At 37.9% G+C, this 17,875-nt stretch overlaps 1 protein-coding gene across 1 annotated transcript in view; it reads right to left on the reverse strand.

Annotated features, from left to right (window-relative positions):
* Window positions 1-13,015, reverse strand: part of TRPM3 (transient receptor potential cation channel subfamily M member 3) — a 401,802-nt gene extending 388,787 nt beyond the window's left edge. Inside the window, exon 1 of the mRNA XM_032441175.1 lies at window positions 12,742-13,015. Coding sequence (XP_032297066.1) covers window positions 12,742-12,765 — 24 coding nt within the window. The 5' untranslated portion in view covers window positions 12,766-13,015. The remainder of the gene's footprint in view (window positions 1-12,741) is intronic.
* Window positions 13,016-17,875: the final 4,860 nt, after the last annotated feature.

The following is a 17,875-nucleotide window of genomic DNA, read 5'->3' on the forward strand; positions in this document are numbered from 1 at the left end:
AAAACGGATCGCCAGTATTAAGCCTTTGACCAGGAATGACTGAAGGCTATGAGATATGAGACATATAGAAAGGTACTTCAAGACTGAATGCTGCTACATTGATGGCTAGTTTGGGTTATTCAACAAAGACAAGTGGGTACTGTGGGTCTAAGTCAGGCTGCTGATGTCACAACAGTGATTTTCTTTGCCTTAGTTGTTCCCAAAGTGTTTGCCAAAAAAACCCCTGAAACATTTATCAGCCACAGATCTGTCTCTCGCATATTTCTATACATGCCAGAGGCCTCTACTACCCTCTCTTTTCATCTCCCCTGAGCAAGAGAGGAACTGTGGTTATTCACTGTTTTGATGAGCTGATTTAATTCTGTACCAAGTAAAAAGCAGAAGTAGTGGATTGAAGATAGATGAGCATGAAACACACTTTCAAGGCTTCTTCCTTAACAAAGGGTCCTGAAAAGTAAACAATGAATTGGGTCATTAAATAAGAAGAGCTGTTGCTAGCAAAGAGAATAATGATCCAGGAAATATGTATCAGGAGAAAACACAAATCACCTTCCCTATCAGCAGCAAATGGACAGCACACAGAATAGAATAAAAACAGGGAACTGCCTTAACAAGGCATCATCCTAACCAGTCCAGGTAGAGGAAATCTACAAACATTATGTATCTATAGTAGAAATTAGTGGTATTGCATGTTTTTTGCAAAAGATCTTTAGCTACTAAGCACATGACTTTTTGCTTTTAAGAATATATGTGATTGGATTCTTGGAAGAAATTCACAAATAGGCACATTTAATAAACATTTTTCTGTGTTAGAAATTGGTATGCATGAACCTATGAGCCTAACAAACTCCAATCATATTTGTGTGGTTATAGAGACTGATGCTGATACGAAATAACTGTCCTTTATGTGGTAAGGAGTGTATCTCTACACTCTTTTGTGATTTTGAATATGGACAAACATCCTGTTTATCATGCCCACTCACAGTTCACTTGCTAAGGAGAAGGAACTCTGGCAATCTACTGTTTGATCTTTTCTATAATATAGCTTTGGATGAAGTGTAGGTATAAGAAAAATAAGGCTACATAAAAATCCCACATAGACTTTACCTTCTGAGTTCAATGAGTAGTACACAGATTATTTAGTAAGACTTCACTAAGAGTACTTGACATTTCATGAGCTGTTTGCTGTTTTCCATGTCTTCCTTTACTTCGTCCTTGTGTACAAATATTGGGCACTGAAGAGCAAAGAACTGTGTTGAGATAAAGGGTAAAGTGGAACAGACAGAGCCCCCTCTTAACTTTACTCATTAACTCTCAAATAATTATATTTTTGTGGTATTTTCATTCTGGATCACCTAAATATGTTGTATTCCTATTCTAGGAGGCAATTCTTTTCACTGAATATGCAATCATTATCACAGATAATATGCAATGATTTAACATCCCTTTGGTCGTTTCAGAAGCAGTAGCTGTATAATAATAACTTGCTACTGATTACCACAAGGGTTAGTGAAAAGAATATTTATTTTTCTAAATCCTTACCTACACTGAGATCTATAGATGGATCCACCTGTTGATGGAGCCAGTGTTTCTCTGAGGTCTCACGTCCTCAGGTGATCGCTGTTTCCATGGCACCCTCCTCTCCACATTAGCCATGCTAATGCATTAATTGAGACCTGTGAACTCACAAGAAACTACACATGCTTCAGGGTAGGAGAGTTTGGGGGGGAGGAGATCTTTCCCCCTAACATGTGTTTTTATAAATTATAAAATTGAGAAAATCTTCACGCCTTTTTTTTCCTTCCATTTCTGAGTCACCTACAGCCTGTTCAGTGTCACTTAGGATTTCAGTTCTCCTCATACTCATAGTCATACTCATAGTCTTGTGCGGGTTGGAAGGGACTTTAGAGATCATCGAGTCCAACCCCCTGGGATTCGAGCCTCCTGTGTAGCAGAGCGGCACTTCTACCACTTGCGCCACAGGGGGGATTCGAAGCCAGGGCTTCCGGTGTTGCAACGCGGCATTCCTACCACTTGCGCCACCGGGGCGCAAGTCTCCTGCTTGCATTTCAAGCTATTTGTTGTTTTGTTGTTTGCATTTTTAAATTGTCATTTCAGGTAGAGGTAGGAAGTTCTTTCATTTGTGTGAGAAAAAAAAAAAAAATATGCCACAGATGGGCATTGGGCTAAAAATCGCTTTTGCAATTTTTCAGATAGTAGAGGCTGGGACTGTAAAAATAATGGGGGAAAAGCAAAAAGATGTTGTGGCACTCTCAGGCTATGTGGGCTACAGATTCTGCTCTTTTCCACACAAGCACTCTTTGCTTTCAGGGTTATTATTCTACAAGCAGTTTTACCTTAGCAATGGAAGGCCCTATGCCTAATCTATGTCCATGCCGAATGGAGTCTTTTCCATACAGCTTTCCCTCTCCTTCCCACAATCAGTTGCTATGTGAACGGTTTATCTTACTGGCTATCAGAACCTCCCTTCTCACATTTCAGTGCCTTATACAATTGGACACAAAAATCCCTTAAGTGATGTACCTTAGCCCATCCCTTCAGTTGTGCTATTGCCTAAATGAGCTGAGGCCAGCAATCTTCCAAGAGCCCTACTAAACCCAAATTATTCCCAGAGCCTTTTCTCTTCTGCTAGTAAGATGTCAGAAAGAGGAAATGTTTGCTGCTGGAGGGTGTTGCAGCAGTTTTTGGTCTCACCTGGCTGCAGCAAAAGCAGCAGTAACATTGGTCTGTTAACCTCTAATGATAAATTTATTGATGCTTGTGGGGAGTCTAAAAGGAGAAAACAAAGCAAACAAACAAAAAGCTAACAACCACAAAATTATCAACTGTCAGACTAGTTTAACAGGTAGCATCAAGGTAAGCAAAGTTTGTTCCAAAGCCATGCTTGTTTTCAATCAAAAAGCAACAAAACTCCATTAGCATTACCAGGAGAACATAAACCAAATATGTGTTTTATGTACTCAGTGTCAATTTCTGAGATAATTTTTTTATTCTCCTATTCTTGATTCTGAAAATGTCTATCTTTCAGTTTGCCAAAAAAAGAGAATTCTGTGCCAGAAGAGAAGCAAGTATTTTTTGGTACATAATGTTACATAATTTGAGCTTGAATTCAAATGCATTTTAACCAGCCTTCTTTCTTTCACAGCCTGGAAAATGGCTTGCCTGCAGAAAGCTCTTCAGAAGGAAGACTGAGCACCTTTAATTAATTTTTATTTTAATCTTTTCCAACTGCTACAGCAAGCATATGAAGGATGAAAGCATGTCCTTCTTTAAGTGCTAAGTTAAACAAAGCCCTCATTATTCTTCACAATTACAATCACTACAAAAGATAAGAGAGAAAAGCCCAATCCACACAGTAAAGTTTCTCTTAATAGAAACTCGCTGTTTTTTATTGTGCCTTACTTGAAACTTACTTCAAAGTTTATGGTTTAAATCACAGAGCTTGTTGTCATATAGATGGTGAAATCTAAGAAGACTAGGTTTATTGTTATTATGACGAAGATTTATGACACCACAGCTGAAACTGCCCACTTTAAACAGCTAATATTAATTAAGACTAGAGTAACAAGTAATGTGTTATCGAACTATATGCTCCCTTTTCTGTTTCAATTACTAGATTTCTGTCCTCTCCAAAAGAAGAAATTGCATGTAATTCTGCCATCTAATTTGTTGACACATAAACAACTGAATTCATAATACACTAGCACTGCATCACATCTTGGCCTAGTTCACAGAAAACTCAGTATTCACGAAGACAATTGCCTCTTTCTCAGATTCACTCACTCAGGAATTCATGATTTTTAGATTTTTGTTTTACCTGAAGAGGAGATAGATCTGATTCACTTAAAGTTAGCCTATTGTGTCTGGGATTTGTCTAACAAGTTAATGAGTCACAAAAGGCTTCATGCTCTAAAATCCATTTAAGTGTGTAATTCTGAATGTATGCCAGAGCCTCTGTGACAAGGATTTTATGAAGCTAATAGCAGTATTGTGCCTGGTAGGTTTTTAAGGTTATTACAAGTAAGATGGAGACATCACATAACATGACACATTCTACTTGGAGATGAAGTTTGTTCCCTGATCTTAAAACAGTTTGTACCCGGACATTAAAGAGAAAATATACAATACTTCTATATACAAACCTTCTATGTAGAGAAAGAAGAACCGTGTCACTATGGATGAAAGATCCAGTAGAATACAAAGCTGTCTAAAATGAGCCAGATAGGAGGGAAAGCCACATAAGGACATCACTGCAGTCTCACCCTTCACTTTACACAGTAACCCAGTTGAAGCTTAGGTCATGCCAGCCTGAGCAGAACATGTACTCCAAAAATGGCTGATAGTACTTAGCAGCGCAGCCCCCTTTCTAGTGACCACAGTAGGTTGCTCGGAAAGTAATGCCTCCTGTTTATTTTCATGGGAACTGTAACAGATACAAAGACCACAATAACACTATTTGATGGAGCAAATTCTCATCTACATAACCACTTGTGGCAGGAAAACAGTTTTGGTGGACAGATCCTAGAACAATTGGTACAACATTGCTAGGTCCATCTATCATGTAACTCCAGACATGACATATCCAGAGCTAGGCATCCAGATGGTGGAGTATTCTTCAGCTACAGTTCTGACCCTAGTTAAATCACCAGAATTAAAACTCCAGGCCATTCAACAGCTCTTTAACTTCAAACAATGAAAAGTAAATGTTTTGAGATTTTTGAAATGTTTTGAGAGTTATTGACATCTAGAAAAAACTTATAAAGCACAAAATAATGAGAATCCACAGTGTAACTAAGTTCAGCATCAGTGCTTTCAATTTAGGAGGAAATGGGAAGACATTTTATCTCAGAACTTTAAATAACCTTCCCAAAATTGTCATCCATGTAATCTTGTATGCGACAGAAGACATCTTAGAAAGAAATATGATTAAATCATTGTCATCAACATGCTTACATAGGGCCAATTGTATTTTTCCAGTTTGCTCATGTGACTGAAATCATGAATTACTGAAAACCTTTGATTAGCAGGTCTATCCTGAACTCTAAGGCTGAAAATTGCACAGAACATTGGCAGTCTTTCATACACCAGATTTTTATTATTATTATTATTATTTTAATAGCCTGCTTTAGAGGTAGTGTGTAAAAGGAAGGGTTGTAGCAGGACAAAAAGATTAACAAATATTAGGGTATTTAAGAATCCTGGTTATACTCTATGTTGAGACTATGTGCTGTGGGTGTGTTGTTCCTGCCCCATTCTGTACAGCAGCCATCAGAAAGAAGTAGAGGTCTGTATAAGAAGGGAAGAAAATTTTCATTAAGGCAGAAGATGCAGATATTTGCAGTAGAAGGGAGCAGATGTGTTGTGACTCCAACCCAAACCATTATTACTTGATTATATGCAGAAGCCGCTGATACCAAAACAGAACAGAACACAGCCTTGTATTTTTTCTGAGTTCTTGCAGGTCTCACAGTAAGTCTTGATTTTCAATCCTCTTCACTGTATTATCCATTCAAATCTCTTTCAAAACCATTTTCCTTATGTATAGTTGTCACAATATGTTAATGCTTGAACATCTTCTACAGATCAGGCACTGGAAAACGAACATTTTCTTACCATTTAAGTTAAATTCTTTACTCCACCCCTCTTTATTTTCTTCTTAGTCTGTTTGGTGTCATCTCCTCTATTAGTCAGCTTTTTCACCAATATTTCTATGTGCTGTACACTAGACATGGGAAGCCTGTCTTGACAAAATCCACACAGCTCTCCACTGTTAACACTGGCTTTAAATACACCTACTGGGAAAACTAAACTGCTTTTGAAGGCTAATTAAGAGCATCTTATTTCAGAGTGAACTGCATAAAAGTTAGCTGACAAAGATAATGCTCCACATAGGATGTGGAATATTCTCATCACCTTACTTTAGAAATGCAGAGATAGTGGCCATTTAGAAGCCTAGATTCATGTGGTCATTGATCATCTTTATATTCCTTAATCTTCTGAAAATGAAAAATACCCAAAGAAGGAAAAATGTATTGCTTATTCATCTTCAGGAACTGTGGAATCATATTTTTAAAGTGACTATCGACTATCATCTAAAATAGAACTGCTTGGGGGTGGAAAAAAAAAAAAAAAAAAAAAAAAGTTATGTAGGTGATCAGTGATGAGCAACTGATTATTTTTTCAAGCAATTTCTTGACCCTAAGGTGTAAGATTATTTTAAGGAGAAATCAAACTAACATACAAACAGTTATTTACTAAAAAAGGATGACAACATTTCAGAATCAGATTCAATAGAAATATGCTTTGTTTAATTGGTTCTTCATTAAAAATTTCAGGTATCTAGTCTTCCTAAACTTTCAGTACTTTAGTTGATGATCACAGCTTTGCACTTATCTCTGCCAGGACCACCAAGTTACACACTGTTAACAACTGCAGCTGCTTTATTCTTATTCATATTGCTAAAGATGGAGAAACAGGAACCTCCCCAGTCCCAATACAAGAAAAAAGATGTTTTCTGTAGCCCTGACTTTTGTGTGTGTATATGTACACAATTATAACAAGGTGAAAATACCTGATAAGCGAAAAAAAAAACCAGAAATACATATTCAGTTTTTAATTTATTAAAACTAATAATTTTATCTTATATGGGTACAAAATATATCCAAGACCCTGCTATGATGCAATGAACAGTATTGTTTGGAGTAGAAAGAAACTTGTCAGCACTGGTACGAAACAACAAACAGTTGATTTGTACAAGGGGAATGCTTTTTTACCAAGAGCTTTGGGTTTTAGCACTGCTTTGACATCTTCATCGTGATGGCATTTTTTCTGAGCATAGGGATGCTGGAGTCGGTTCAGGTGCTGAGATACTGACAGAATAACAAAGCAGTGCTTCTCTCCATTGTCACAGGCCATGGTGCTTTGCAAATATAAATAGTTAGAATCAGAATCCATAACATAAATGAGAATTAAATCCTTTCAAGGAAGTTTATGTACCATGTGGTCATATGCATGATAGAGAGGACTGTGTTACTTCACTGTTCTTTTCTTCCTTTCATACATCTCCCCAGACAGAAACACCACTCAAGTACAGGAAAGTTAAGACCCGTGGTCTGATTTCTTTACCCAGACTGCTTCAGAAAATGGTGTAAACATTTACAGAATGCCAGAATACCTGGACAAATATGTGCTCTTCTTCGACTCTGGATCTGTTTTTATCACTGGCCATTTCCCTACATGAATTTTGCACACACATACACATGCAAAACATGCTGTAGAGGCTTGTCCTGTACCTTCATGTTCACAGCCAGCATATTATTTTCATTTAACTGGCAGCTTTGTATATGTGTGTGTGAATAGTAAAACAACTTAAAAGCACAGGAATTTGATTTGCCTGTGTTTAGGACTAGATATAGCAATTACTACTAGGTATGTAAATTCCTATTATTATAGCAATATTTTTCCTCTAAACTAAATGTATTTTCTTAAGTAGGAAAAAAAAAAAAAAAAAGAAAAAAGAAAAATCATCCTTCTGAACAGCATTCATCCCTTGGCTTGCTACTATAAAGTACCATGAAAAGAAGTAAAAACATTAAATAAAGCTGCATGTAAAAGCTCAACTTGTGTGCATTATTCTGATATTACATATAACTCCTTCTCAAATGGTAGTATTAAATTCTTTATTCTAATTGCCTCAGCACCCGACTTACTTCTTAGCCATGTCTGCAGATCAGCACCGGCAGCTCTCTCTTTCTGGTGGCCAGTGGGGAGTTGCTTCTTATTATATTTCCCAGTTTCCTGGAATTTTCCCTATTACTGCAATGCAGGAGGGAATCCTTTGGTCAAGTTTTCATTACCAGGGGAGGAATTGAGCTTTAAAACAACAGGATTTGCTTTGCAAGTTGTAAGTGCACTTTGAGTCAAAACACTGTTTCGAGCGACAAGGAACAGTGAGCTAGCAAGTCTCTTTCTCCTTAGGCTTAGCTTGATGGAGGTGCACTAAGCCTTCCTGTCTTGAACTCTTATGCCCTTCTTCAAAGTTCTCTTTAGCCTCCATGGTCTTGATGTATGCAAGACTTTCTCTTCTTCTATTTTTTACTATTACAGGAGCCTGCTGTTTCCACAGGTCTCTTCAGTCTCTGAAGCATTTTCTTCTCTTGAGTCTGAATAACTTTTCAAGAGGGGACCACCAGAGGGCAAAGCCAGATCATGAACATTTGAGCTCAGCGTGGCTCAGTTCCGTTATTCAGCCTGTAGTATTTGGGGATCAGCCCAACAGCACAGATGAAACCCGGCTTCTCAGACTGGGCCTTTATCCCCCTGAACACCCACAGGTCATTCACTACATTTAACAACTGTAACTGTTGGCAAGAAAAAGTAATATATATCTGTCTTTAAGAAAGGTATAGCATCTCCAGAATCAGAAATAAAAGGCCTCACAGTATAAGTAGACAACAGCTTCATTAACTTGATAAACTTTTACAGAGCTTGTGGGAATCTTAAGAATTTTACTGTAAGAAATTGCGAACAATATGAGAAAAATGAAAGAAATTATTCATTCATCAACCCTCCGTTCTGAACTCCTATTATAAGAAATATTATCCCATAGAAATCTCTCTCAGGAAGAAAAGACCCCTGCAACTTCATTTCTACTGTTTTCTCTGAGTGATTCTGAAACTTGCACTCATTCTCCATTCAGCAAGATGCAGTCACCATTTTCATGCGGCTCATCTGCAATTATTCTGATTTAGCTAGCTGTCACAAGAGAACCTTTCCTATTTAAAATAATACTGAATGATGCTCATTATTTTACATTTATCAGAAGGACTTAGAAAATATTTTTTCCCCTGAAAATGTTTGTTCCTAAAAATACATATATATTTCAAATGATGAATATGATTTTTTAAGAGAGGTCTCATTGAAAGCAAACCAAAATTCACTTCTGTCTGCCCAGACTTCAGACACAACCTATATCCCTGAATGATAACCCTGTGAGGGTTGTTTCACTTATTCCTTTCTGTCTTCCAAAATGTTTAGTCTCTCTGTTGCTCTGTGCTGTCAAGCAGAGGTAACTGTGTTCTTTGAACAGCCATTTGCTCTGCTCTAACACACAAATGCACATACTGTGAAAACTTGCAGCAGGCCATCCTTCTCCACCATGACCTTCCCTGACTTCAAGTTCATGTCACTCTGGGTGTTATTCATATTGAGGATAATTATAATTTAAAAAAAAAAAAAAAAAAAGTTTATGAATCATGCCTGTTAGTGTAACTCAAACTAATTTTATGAACACATTTTTCCTTAAGCAGCAATGTCTTCAGCAACCAGTCATGCACGGCAAAAGCAAGCAGTGGCTGTTGAATGCCATGAAGACCTCAGATCTACTTCTTAAAGCAATTCTTACGCCACTACCACACACACATACCCATCATTATAGCTTGTTTTCAGTCAGAATACCTTACAGCTGATACAGACTCTGGCACTAGACTTCTCTAGCCTAAGCACTGAGTCAGCCTGTTGATAGTATATTCCTTTTCCAGTCAGATGCACCAAAAATGCATGCAGCACACCTCTGATCAGCAAAAGCACCAATCTCTAGCACTCAAGTCCTCTTCCAAATGCATGGAGGCAACCCCTTGGCCAGCAGAACTTAGTGTCAGAAAGCCAGATACTGGGTATCAGAAAGCAGACTGATACCCAGATGGCTGGAAAGTGGCAGTCTTAGGAATATCTGCAAGAAAATGGGCTGCTGAGCTCACAGTCTGGAAAATGATCCATACTCATTCTGGAGGGCACCCATCCATTTAACATGTATGAATGGAGAGTGTTGTGATTTCACTGAGTTCACACACAGACAAATGACTTCATCTGACGACACTAAAGTGATCTTGCAGGTATCTTGTAGGGTGCTTTCCTTAAGCAGGCCCTCCAAACCCTTCTGCTGCTGAGCCTGGGACAAAGATGAAACTGTAAAGTACTAAAAGACTGGATTCTAAAGATCCAAAACTTCTTCATTCACCCAGAGAAAAGCTGCTTCAGAGATAAAGCATACTGAAAGCCTTACAATTCTTTGCTCTGTGGATGCTCTCAGCATGCTTTCATGGGAGTCACTCTGGGAAATACAGTCTTCCCTGGGAAACATTCACTCTTCAGTTCTTGGAGAAGAGATACCACACAACACCAGAACCAAAAGTCCAACCATTATAGTTACCATTATGATTACGCTGGGAAAACTTTTACCAAAATATACACTTTAAACCTCAATATTAGTTTTCATTAATTTTAGCATTCAGGGACAAATACTGTACTGCTTATGTTCAGGCTAATATTGTACTTTGTGACTCTTTGAAAATACAGCAGTGTAGGTAGAAACTACATATTGTCTTTGGGGATATGCCATTGCAAAAATTGAACTAGTATTTTCAAAACATTTAAACAATCCTTTAACCTTCACTTTATAATAAATAAAATCTTCTAACTTACATTCCTAGCAGTTTTGATATTTATCAGTGGCATTATGAAAGAAATCTAACACATCAGAGAAACTATACTAATGGACAAAATTGTTTTTCAGTTCTCTCCTCCTTTTCTGATATTATTTTGTTCTCATGTGAACTTATGTTTATTATTTTAGGGATACCCTCCTGCTGATTATTACTCACTTCACCATGACATAACTGTTAGCATTGCTATGAAGAACAATCTGAAACTCAGATCAGCAGGAATAGGACATTAAAAGTCACACCATACCTTGGTTTAGTGAAATTCTTCACATTAAAAGTATACAAAAAGTATCAGAAGATGTCTACAAGACAATTTCAGGAAGATCCAGCAATTTTTGAAGGTGACTTTTTATGTTTGTAATTGTTTGGAGGGAGTGAGCTTAGAAAAGCAGTTCTCTATCAGACCATAAAAAAGTAAGATCCTTTAAACAAATTTAACATATAATTTCAAGTTACTACAGAGGTTTCTTTGGGATCAAGAGACTACAAGCCATTTCAGTGCCCAGCTTCTAAGCTTCCCCTCTCATATACTTTTCAAACACTTACAGCAAGACACCAAGCAGTGTAAACAACATGTAGATTTATGAATCCTCAGATTCATACTCAGAAGGAGTAGTCAAGCTCTCAGAGCAGTTTGAGGACCACCAGACTTTTTGCAAGCTGAGGAAGCACTCCTGGATGTCTTCAGCTCCCCAGGTGTATTTTACGATGCAAGATCCTCTGCATCTCTGCCTTTGATGCTGCACTCAAGCAAGACAGTCTTTGTACTTCCATGCATTCCAAATATTTGTGCTTTAATACCCAAGATAAATGAGAAAACACCCAGATAACCCATTGTATACTTCATCTCCAGAATAAGAATGTTATCATTTTAAGTCAGCAATAGATAGCTTAAATGAAGTAGACAGACTCTTCGTGGTGTCAGTAAAACAGTTTGTTTTCAGCAAGCCACAAACCTGGAATGCAAGTCCTCATTTTGCTGCACCGGACTGCTGTGACAGCACTTCCTTATAATGTAACATTTTCCTGTCCAGCTCCTACTCTCTCCAGTACAGCTCCTGCTCATAACTTCACTACCAAGCATCATCTCTCAACACTTACCTCACATAGCAGTGCCTGAGCACCAAGAGCACTGACAAAGTCACAGTATGGAAAGCAAAGGAAGGAGGGCAAATCACGGTGAAGCTCATCTTTTAAAATGTAGTAAGATCACTTACCATAGAAACCACTTCCAAATTGCCTCATCAGGGAAAATTCATATTATTTGTGTGGTTTTAGTCATATCTGAATATGTTCCATTTAAATGAATTTACAAGAAAAGTTATATGATTGTATTATTTAATTATTTCACAACAGAGATAACTGGTCATTCTAGACTATTAAATTTTAAGGCATAAAGTAATAGCAAAATGAAATTCCAGATGAAAACATCACATTCATATCCAACAACAAAATCCTTTGTCGAGAGTTCTCAATGGGAGTAAAGCAACAGAATTCCAAAGGCATTTGTATCTCACTTACAGAACCCGATTGAGAACAGAGCAAGGTGCCATTTAGTCAGTGGATATTTCTTACTCTGTGCAAAATGTATTTCTGAAGAAGTAGAAAAACTCCATATGTAACACATTGCCAAATGGCACACGCTCAAGGTACACAATCTGTGTACACAAAACTTTCAACAAGCAGAACACAGAAGGCAAGAAACTAAATAATGCTCTTTCATAGTTTCAAGAACATAGCTTTTGTTTATTCTGTTTTTATTATTTAAGGATTAGAAACTAATTAACTGAGTTCTATCACTTGGAGCTCTGTGGTAGTTTTGAATTTCATCTTTTCAGTTCCACAGACAGCATCAATTCATTTAAGAGATATGAAACCTATCTGTATTCATTATTTTTCTTTCCTTGGAACAACAAATCTCAGAACAGCTTATAATTGTATGATACAGCATCTCCAGTGCCCTGGTGCTGCATCAGAGTGAAAGATTGATATTTCCAGGCATTTGTGGATTCACAGTCATTCTACTCCTCAGTGCGCCTGGTCTCTGAGGAAACTAATGAAAGAGATTTTCTATCCAGATTTCCCCAGCTGTGACAGTCTCTGTAGACTATGAAGGAGCAATCCTAACAGCTGAAATCAACTTTAAAAGAATTAAAAATTTACCAACAGTGAAACTCTTGCTTCATTTCAATACATTTAAATAGAATGGAAGACTCACCAAATTCACCTGTTTATTCTTCATTTGGGCAGCCAACTCTCAGCAGATGAACTGCTATGAACCCAGCTGCCTTCCCCTCATTCTGGGAAATGCAAGAGATGAAACGGGTTTGAGCCCATCAGCAGAGCGCAACACTGGTGCATTTCTACAGCAGGAAGGTGGAAAAAGCAGGAGTGGAGGGAGAAGAGTCAACCCTCACAGCAGTTTAAGAGTTCTTGCATGTTGTTATTGCTGCAGGTTCCCGTGATTGGCTTTGGCTGATCTCCCCTCCTCTGACATTGCTGCCTGTTGAGCTGGAGAGCGCAAAGGAAGACTAATCACTGCACGCCTTGAGCTGTCTCCTGCAGTAAGCCCTGGTGTTTTATCAACTGTGGAGAGAATCAATACCTGGGGAGAGAGAAGTTTTGCCAACTGTCACCTGAGATAAAATGATCAATTTCCTAATTCTAGTACTAATGCTGGCTTCAAAGCCCAGTGATAATTATCCCAGCTGGTTTTAAAACAATCTGTGAATGACACTGATCATGATTATTAAAACTGGTGTGAAAGGCATTGTGGCACATGAGTTCACTGGGTCTATTTATAGATTAATTTTCCTCTGTTTATTGAGTCATGTTGAATTCATGAGGGGATAAGAGTTCTCCCTTGTGAGAAGAGCTTCCCCTTTTCCTAGTAGGTATCATTACTTGCTGGATGCATAAATTGGCAAACCTTTCACACTAATGGCAAACTACAATAAAACAGTTGGTGGTTACTTAACAATTCACTTTATTTATTCATGGCTGAATAAATAAAGACGGTAGTGAATCAGCTTTGTCAGTGTCATGTGGGGACTGGGAATATGCTGTTTTCTAACATCTTGAGGGGTATGGGCTATGAGACAAAGCACCCCTACAGCCTGACTTCTGCTTTCAAGCACTGCTCATTGCGCTCAAAAGCAACAAGCTCATCGGATCATTTCACTCCTTTATAAGCAGACTAAGGGGCTTTAAGGAACTTCAGATCACCTTTGGAAGAGGAGAAACAAAATCACACTTTATTACTAAAGCTTGTTTCAGCACAACTTCACACAAGCCTTAGAAAATTGAATATCTTACTAAAGAATTAAAAAATTATTCCATGATCAGAAGCAGATTTACAGAGAAGATTTTTTTTACCTTGATCACAAGTAATTTTAATTTTTTTTTTTTTTTTTTTTTAATTTTCTCAAATATGGAAATGTTCTGAAACTTAGTAAGCTCAAAGCTACGGTTGTTTACCAGTTTCTGAGACTTGACAAAGTTCCTTAAATACCTCCTTCTTTATTTTGGCCTGAAAATTTCCTGGATAGTAAGAAGTTACAAGAACATCAGGTACAGATTTTGTATACAGGCCTAACTGTGACATTCAGCTAGCTCCTCTATCTCAGCTTCCTTAGCAGTTGCCTTTGTTAGGCAAGCTATATATCAGACTACCTCAGTACTCCTTGGCAAGATTTCTGTCTGTTCAGAACATGCTGGCAAATGCTGCTTTCTTTTGAAACAGCAGTTGAAGGTTATCTGTAGGAGGAGAACTTTGTCAGTTGGCAGGATCACTGACAGATACACCACATCTGACAGACTCAGTTCTCTTCTCTGCTCCAGAGGACCTCATTCTTTTCAAAACAGAATTCCATAGCCACCTCACTGCAATGTATGGGTCAAGAGTCTTGTTAGAATTTTGAGAGTAGGAAAAAGTGCTCCTGGGAGTTCAGGTGTTCGGGAGACTGTTATCACATTAAAGGCTGTTTTGTATGTTATAACACGTGTTTGTTGTCCACTGACATCTTATGCATGAAAGACATTGAGAATCCCAGAAAGTAGGACCAGAGTTCCCTCTCTGCAGGAGAAATCTCCACTACCCACTCATGGGATAGTGCTTGCTCTTGCAAACTGCTCCTTGGTCCCATTGGACCTTGAACATTTTCTGATGCTATTTCAAGTGGAGATCTGAGGCTCTCAACTCCTCCTGCCCATCCCTGGGTACCTGCATGCACCTACCACTGGTCTGTACTCATGTGAATCTCTACATGTGGTATTTCCACAGAAGATTAATTTGAGGCAGTGTTCTCCATCTCTAAGAAGTGTTCTAAAGTGAAGAATCTCTAAGTATTCTAAAGTGTATACTGCTGCAGCCTTGAGTGCATTTGAATGATTGCAGACTGTAATGGAAGTCCCTGTTCACATCAGTATGTTGTTCCTAACTAGCTTTTGACTATGATGTCTAGGGACAGTTTCCATTCCATATGTTTGGCTTTGAACTGATTTGTGCTATACATAGAGCATTTCAATGCTATATTTTACACTAGATATCAAATATCCAAACCCTTTCTGCATTTCAGCCATATTTCTCTCCTCTCCTCTCCTCTCCTCTCCTCTCCTCTCCTCATTCCTCTTCCTCCTCCTCTCCTCTCCTCCTCTCTCCCTCTCCTCTCCCTCCTCCTCCTCTCTCTCCTCTCTCGGTCTCTCCCTCTCTCTCGCTCCTCCTCTCTCTCCTCTCTCTCCTCGTTCTCTATCCTCCTGCCCACTCTCCTCTCCTCTCCTCTCCTCTCCTCTCCTCTCCTCTCTCTCCTTCCCTCCTCTCCTCTCCTCTCCTCTCCTCTCCTCTCTCCTCCCCTTAAGAAAGTTGAATCCTTTATTATTTGTTTGTTTAGAGTAAAAAGAAAAGAATTCTAAACCACATTGAACAAAAGAGAAAGACAACATTTTGGAGAGATACAAAGGTCTTGATTCTCCTTATTTCTTATCTTATTCATTGCTCCCAATTAAGGTTTTGATAGCTAAGAAAATGTGTGGATAAAACAGCAGGTGTGAGTCAGACCTTTCTCCAGATTTCATCCTGAAGAACAGCTACAGTCTAGGTTATTTTAAAACAAAGCTATGAAGTTTGTTAAGGAAAGATAAATAATACAGATTTTTCATTAAAGCAAAAATTTCCAGTACAGATTTCAAATCAAGATTACCTCAACCACCTTATATGTAAAATCAGTATAGTGAGAATTTAATTCTCTGGTCAAAGTATCATTTTGGCAATGAAAGAAAATTCTATTATTTTGGATGCAATTTTTTTTCCCCCTGTCATTCAGTAATGTCTATCTTTCAAATAATTTGGAGGCACGTTATTATCAGTTTTCACTTGCATGCATGTATATTGCAATTATATATATATATACATATATATTTATTTATAAAACACTTTAGGGTTTTCTTTTCAGCTGCAGAGCAACTCCACTAGAACTGCATAAACCATGCTGATATCCTACACTGATGCTCTGTTAGTAGAGACATGCAGAGGCAGCATAACCAAAGAGGTGACATTTTGCATAACATGACAGCATCACATACAAAAAATATATCCCCTCCATACTTCTTTTTAAACTCCAGTAAAATTAAAAACAATCCATAATACCAAAGTCTCTTCTTGCTGAGTGATAAACAAGGACAACTTCAGATGAGCATGAAAAGAGACATACAGGAATAACTTACAAATTTATTTGCACTACTATCATTGCAAGCTTATTTGCATTACCATTTACAAACCTATGCTTTTATTATGTTATATGATATAGTTCTATTAGATTTCTGGTTATGTACATGTGCACACATACAATAATCTCTTACACTTTCTCTTATGGCCTTCATCAGCTAACAAGTTTTGGAGACACCAGTGTAATGCATGTAAAACCTTGAAAAAATATCTTCTCAGATACTGAACTGCAGACAGAAACATTTGAGTTAAAATAATAAGCATATTAGACTGTTGTTGTTGTTTTCCAAAATTATATACTAGACTTGGATCTGGAGATGCATAGTTTTGCTAGGTCCCCATGTTATCCAAGAGTCATCTGCCACAACCTTGTAACTAAAACAAGTGTCATAATGCTGAGTAGCTGATTTACTTAAGACTTCAAAAAAACAAGTCATAAAGCTGAGTCTTCTCCTTTTGTAAACTGTACAACTACTGTCAATGACAACTAGCTCTGAAGACATTTTAGATGTCATGTTGTCACGTGTTACTTCTGTTGGTTTGCGCCATGGCTGTATGCCATAATTAAGACAGTATCAGAGTAAGGTTTCAGCATGGCTTATGAAATTGCTAGAATTTGTCTTACTTTGAACATTCTCAAAATTGAAGTGGAAGATATCAAAGTATAGGCTCGAAAGTAAACAGAAGTGACTCTTTTTGTTGTTATTATATTTTTTTTCCTATTAGTAACCAGCCACTCAATGACTTTTATTAATTCTTTAATTCTGAACACTTGTAGTTTTATTTTTTTTTCCCACAGTAATAAGGTCACGTAGAAAAGATTAATATATCTGCCCCCAAACCTTTCATATTTCATTAAATCCTTTTCTTAAAAGAACAGATTTGAAAGACATCTGAGACCAGTTGCTATAGTAATACAGTTTGAGAAAGTCCTGTGTTGATGTTGTGTGTATGGGGTAGAAATGCAGAGAGGAAATGAGGTGGTTTGTTTTTCCGTGCACAGCAGGGCCAGGCTGCACAACTGTAATAAATGAGCAAAAAATGTCACAGATTGGTAGCCAGTTGGAAGTGGGTGGAGTGGGAAGTGAGTAGAGAAGAAACAGGTCAGATCTGCGCAGCAAAGTTGGGGAGGGTGTAAATAATGTCTATATATATTATAATTATCTCATCAGTTACAAGGGAAGGTATCAAGAAGAGAAGGGCAGAGTAGCCCTCTAATTGGGCCAAGCCTCTTGCTTGCTCTTCTCACCTCCTCAACCCAGCTCTGGCAGCAACCTGACAACTCATTTCAAAGCCTTTGCAGCCAAACTTTACCAGCTGCAGAGGTTATTTTGTCTGAAAAATAAAGCTGGCAAGCAGACAAAGTTTTCTTGGCTATCATCAACAGTTGTTTTCCTTCCCTCAATTTCCCCACTGAATTTTTGTATGTTCAGAAGTCTCCTTTAGCCTTTACTGGCAAATAAACAGTGAAACAAGCATATTCCTCATTATAAAGGAAGGGAAATAACAAATATGCGAAAGAACTGAGGATCTCTGTACTGCTAAGGACTCCTGTTTGATGCACGAGGTCCTGAAGTTTGTTTTGTCAGACTGCAAACTCATCTGTAACTTCTCCCACACACTGGCATTC

Source organism: Coturnix japonica, chromosome Z, assembly GCF_001577835.2.
Source record: "Coturnix japonica isolate 7356 chromosome Z, Coturnix japonica 2.1, whole genome shotgun sequence".
Lineage (NCBI taxonomy): Eukaryota > Metazoa > Chordata > Aves > Galliformes > Phasianidae > Coturnix > Coturnix japonica.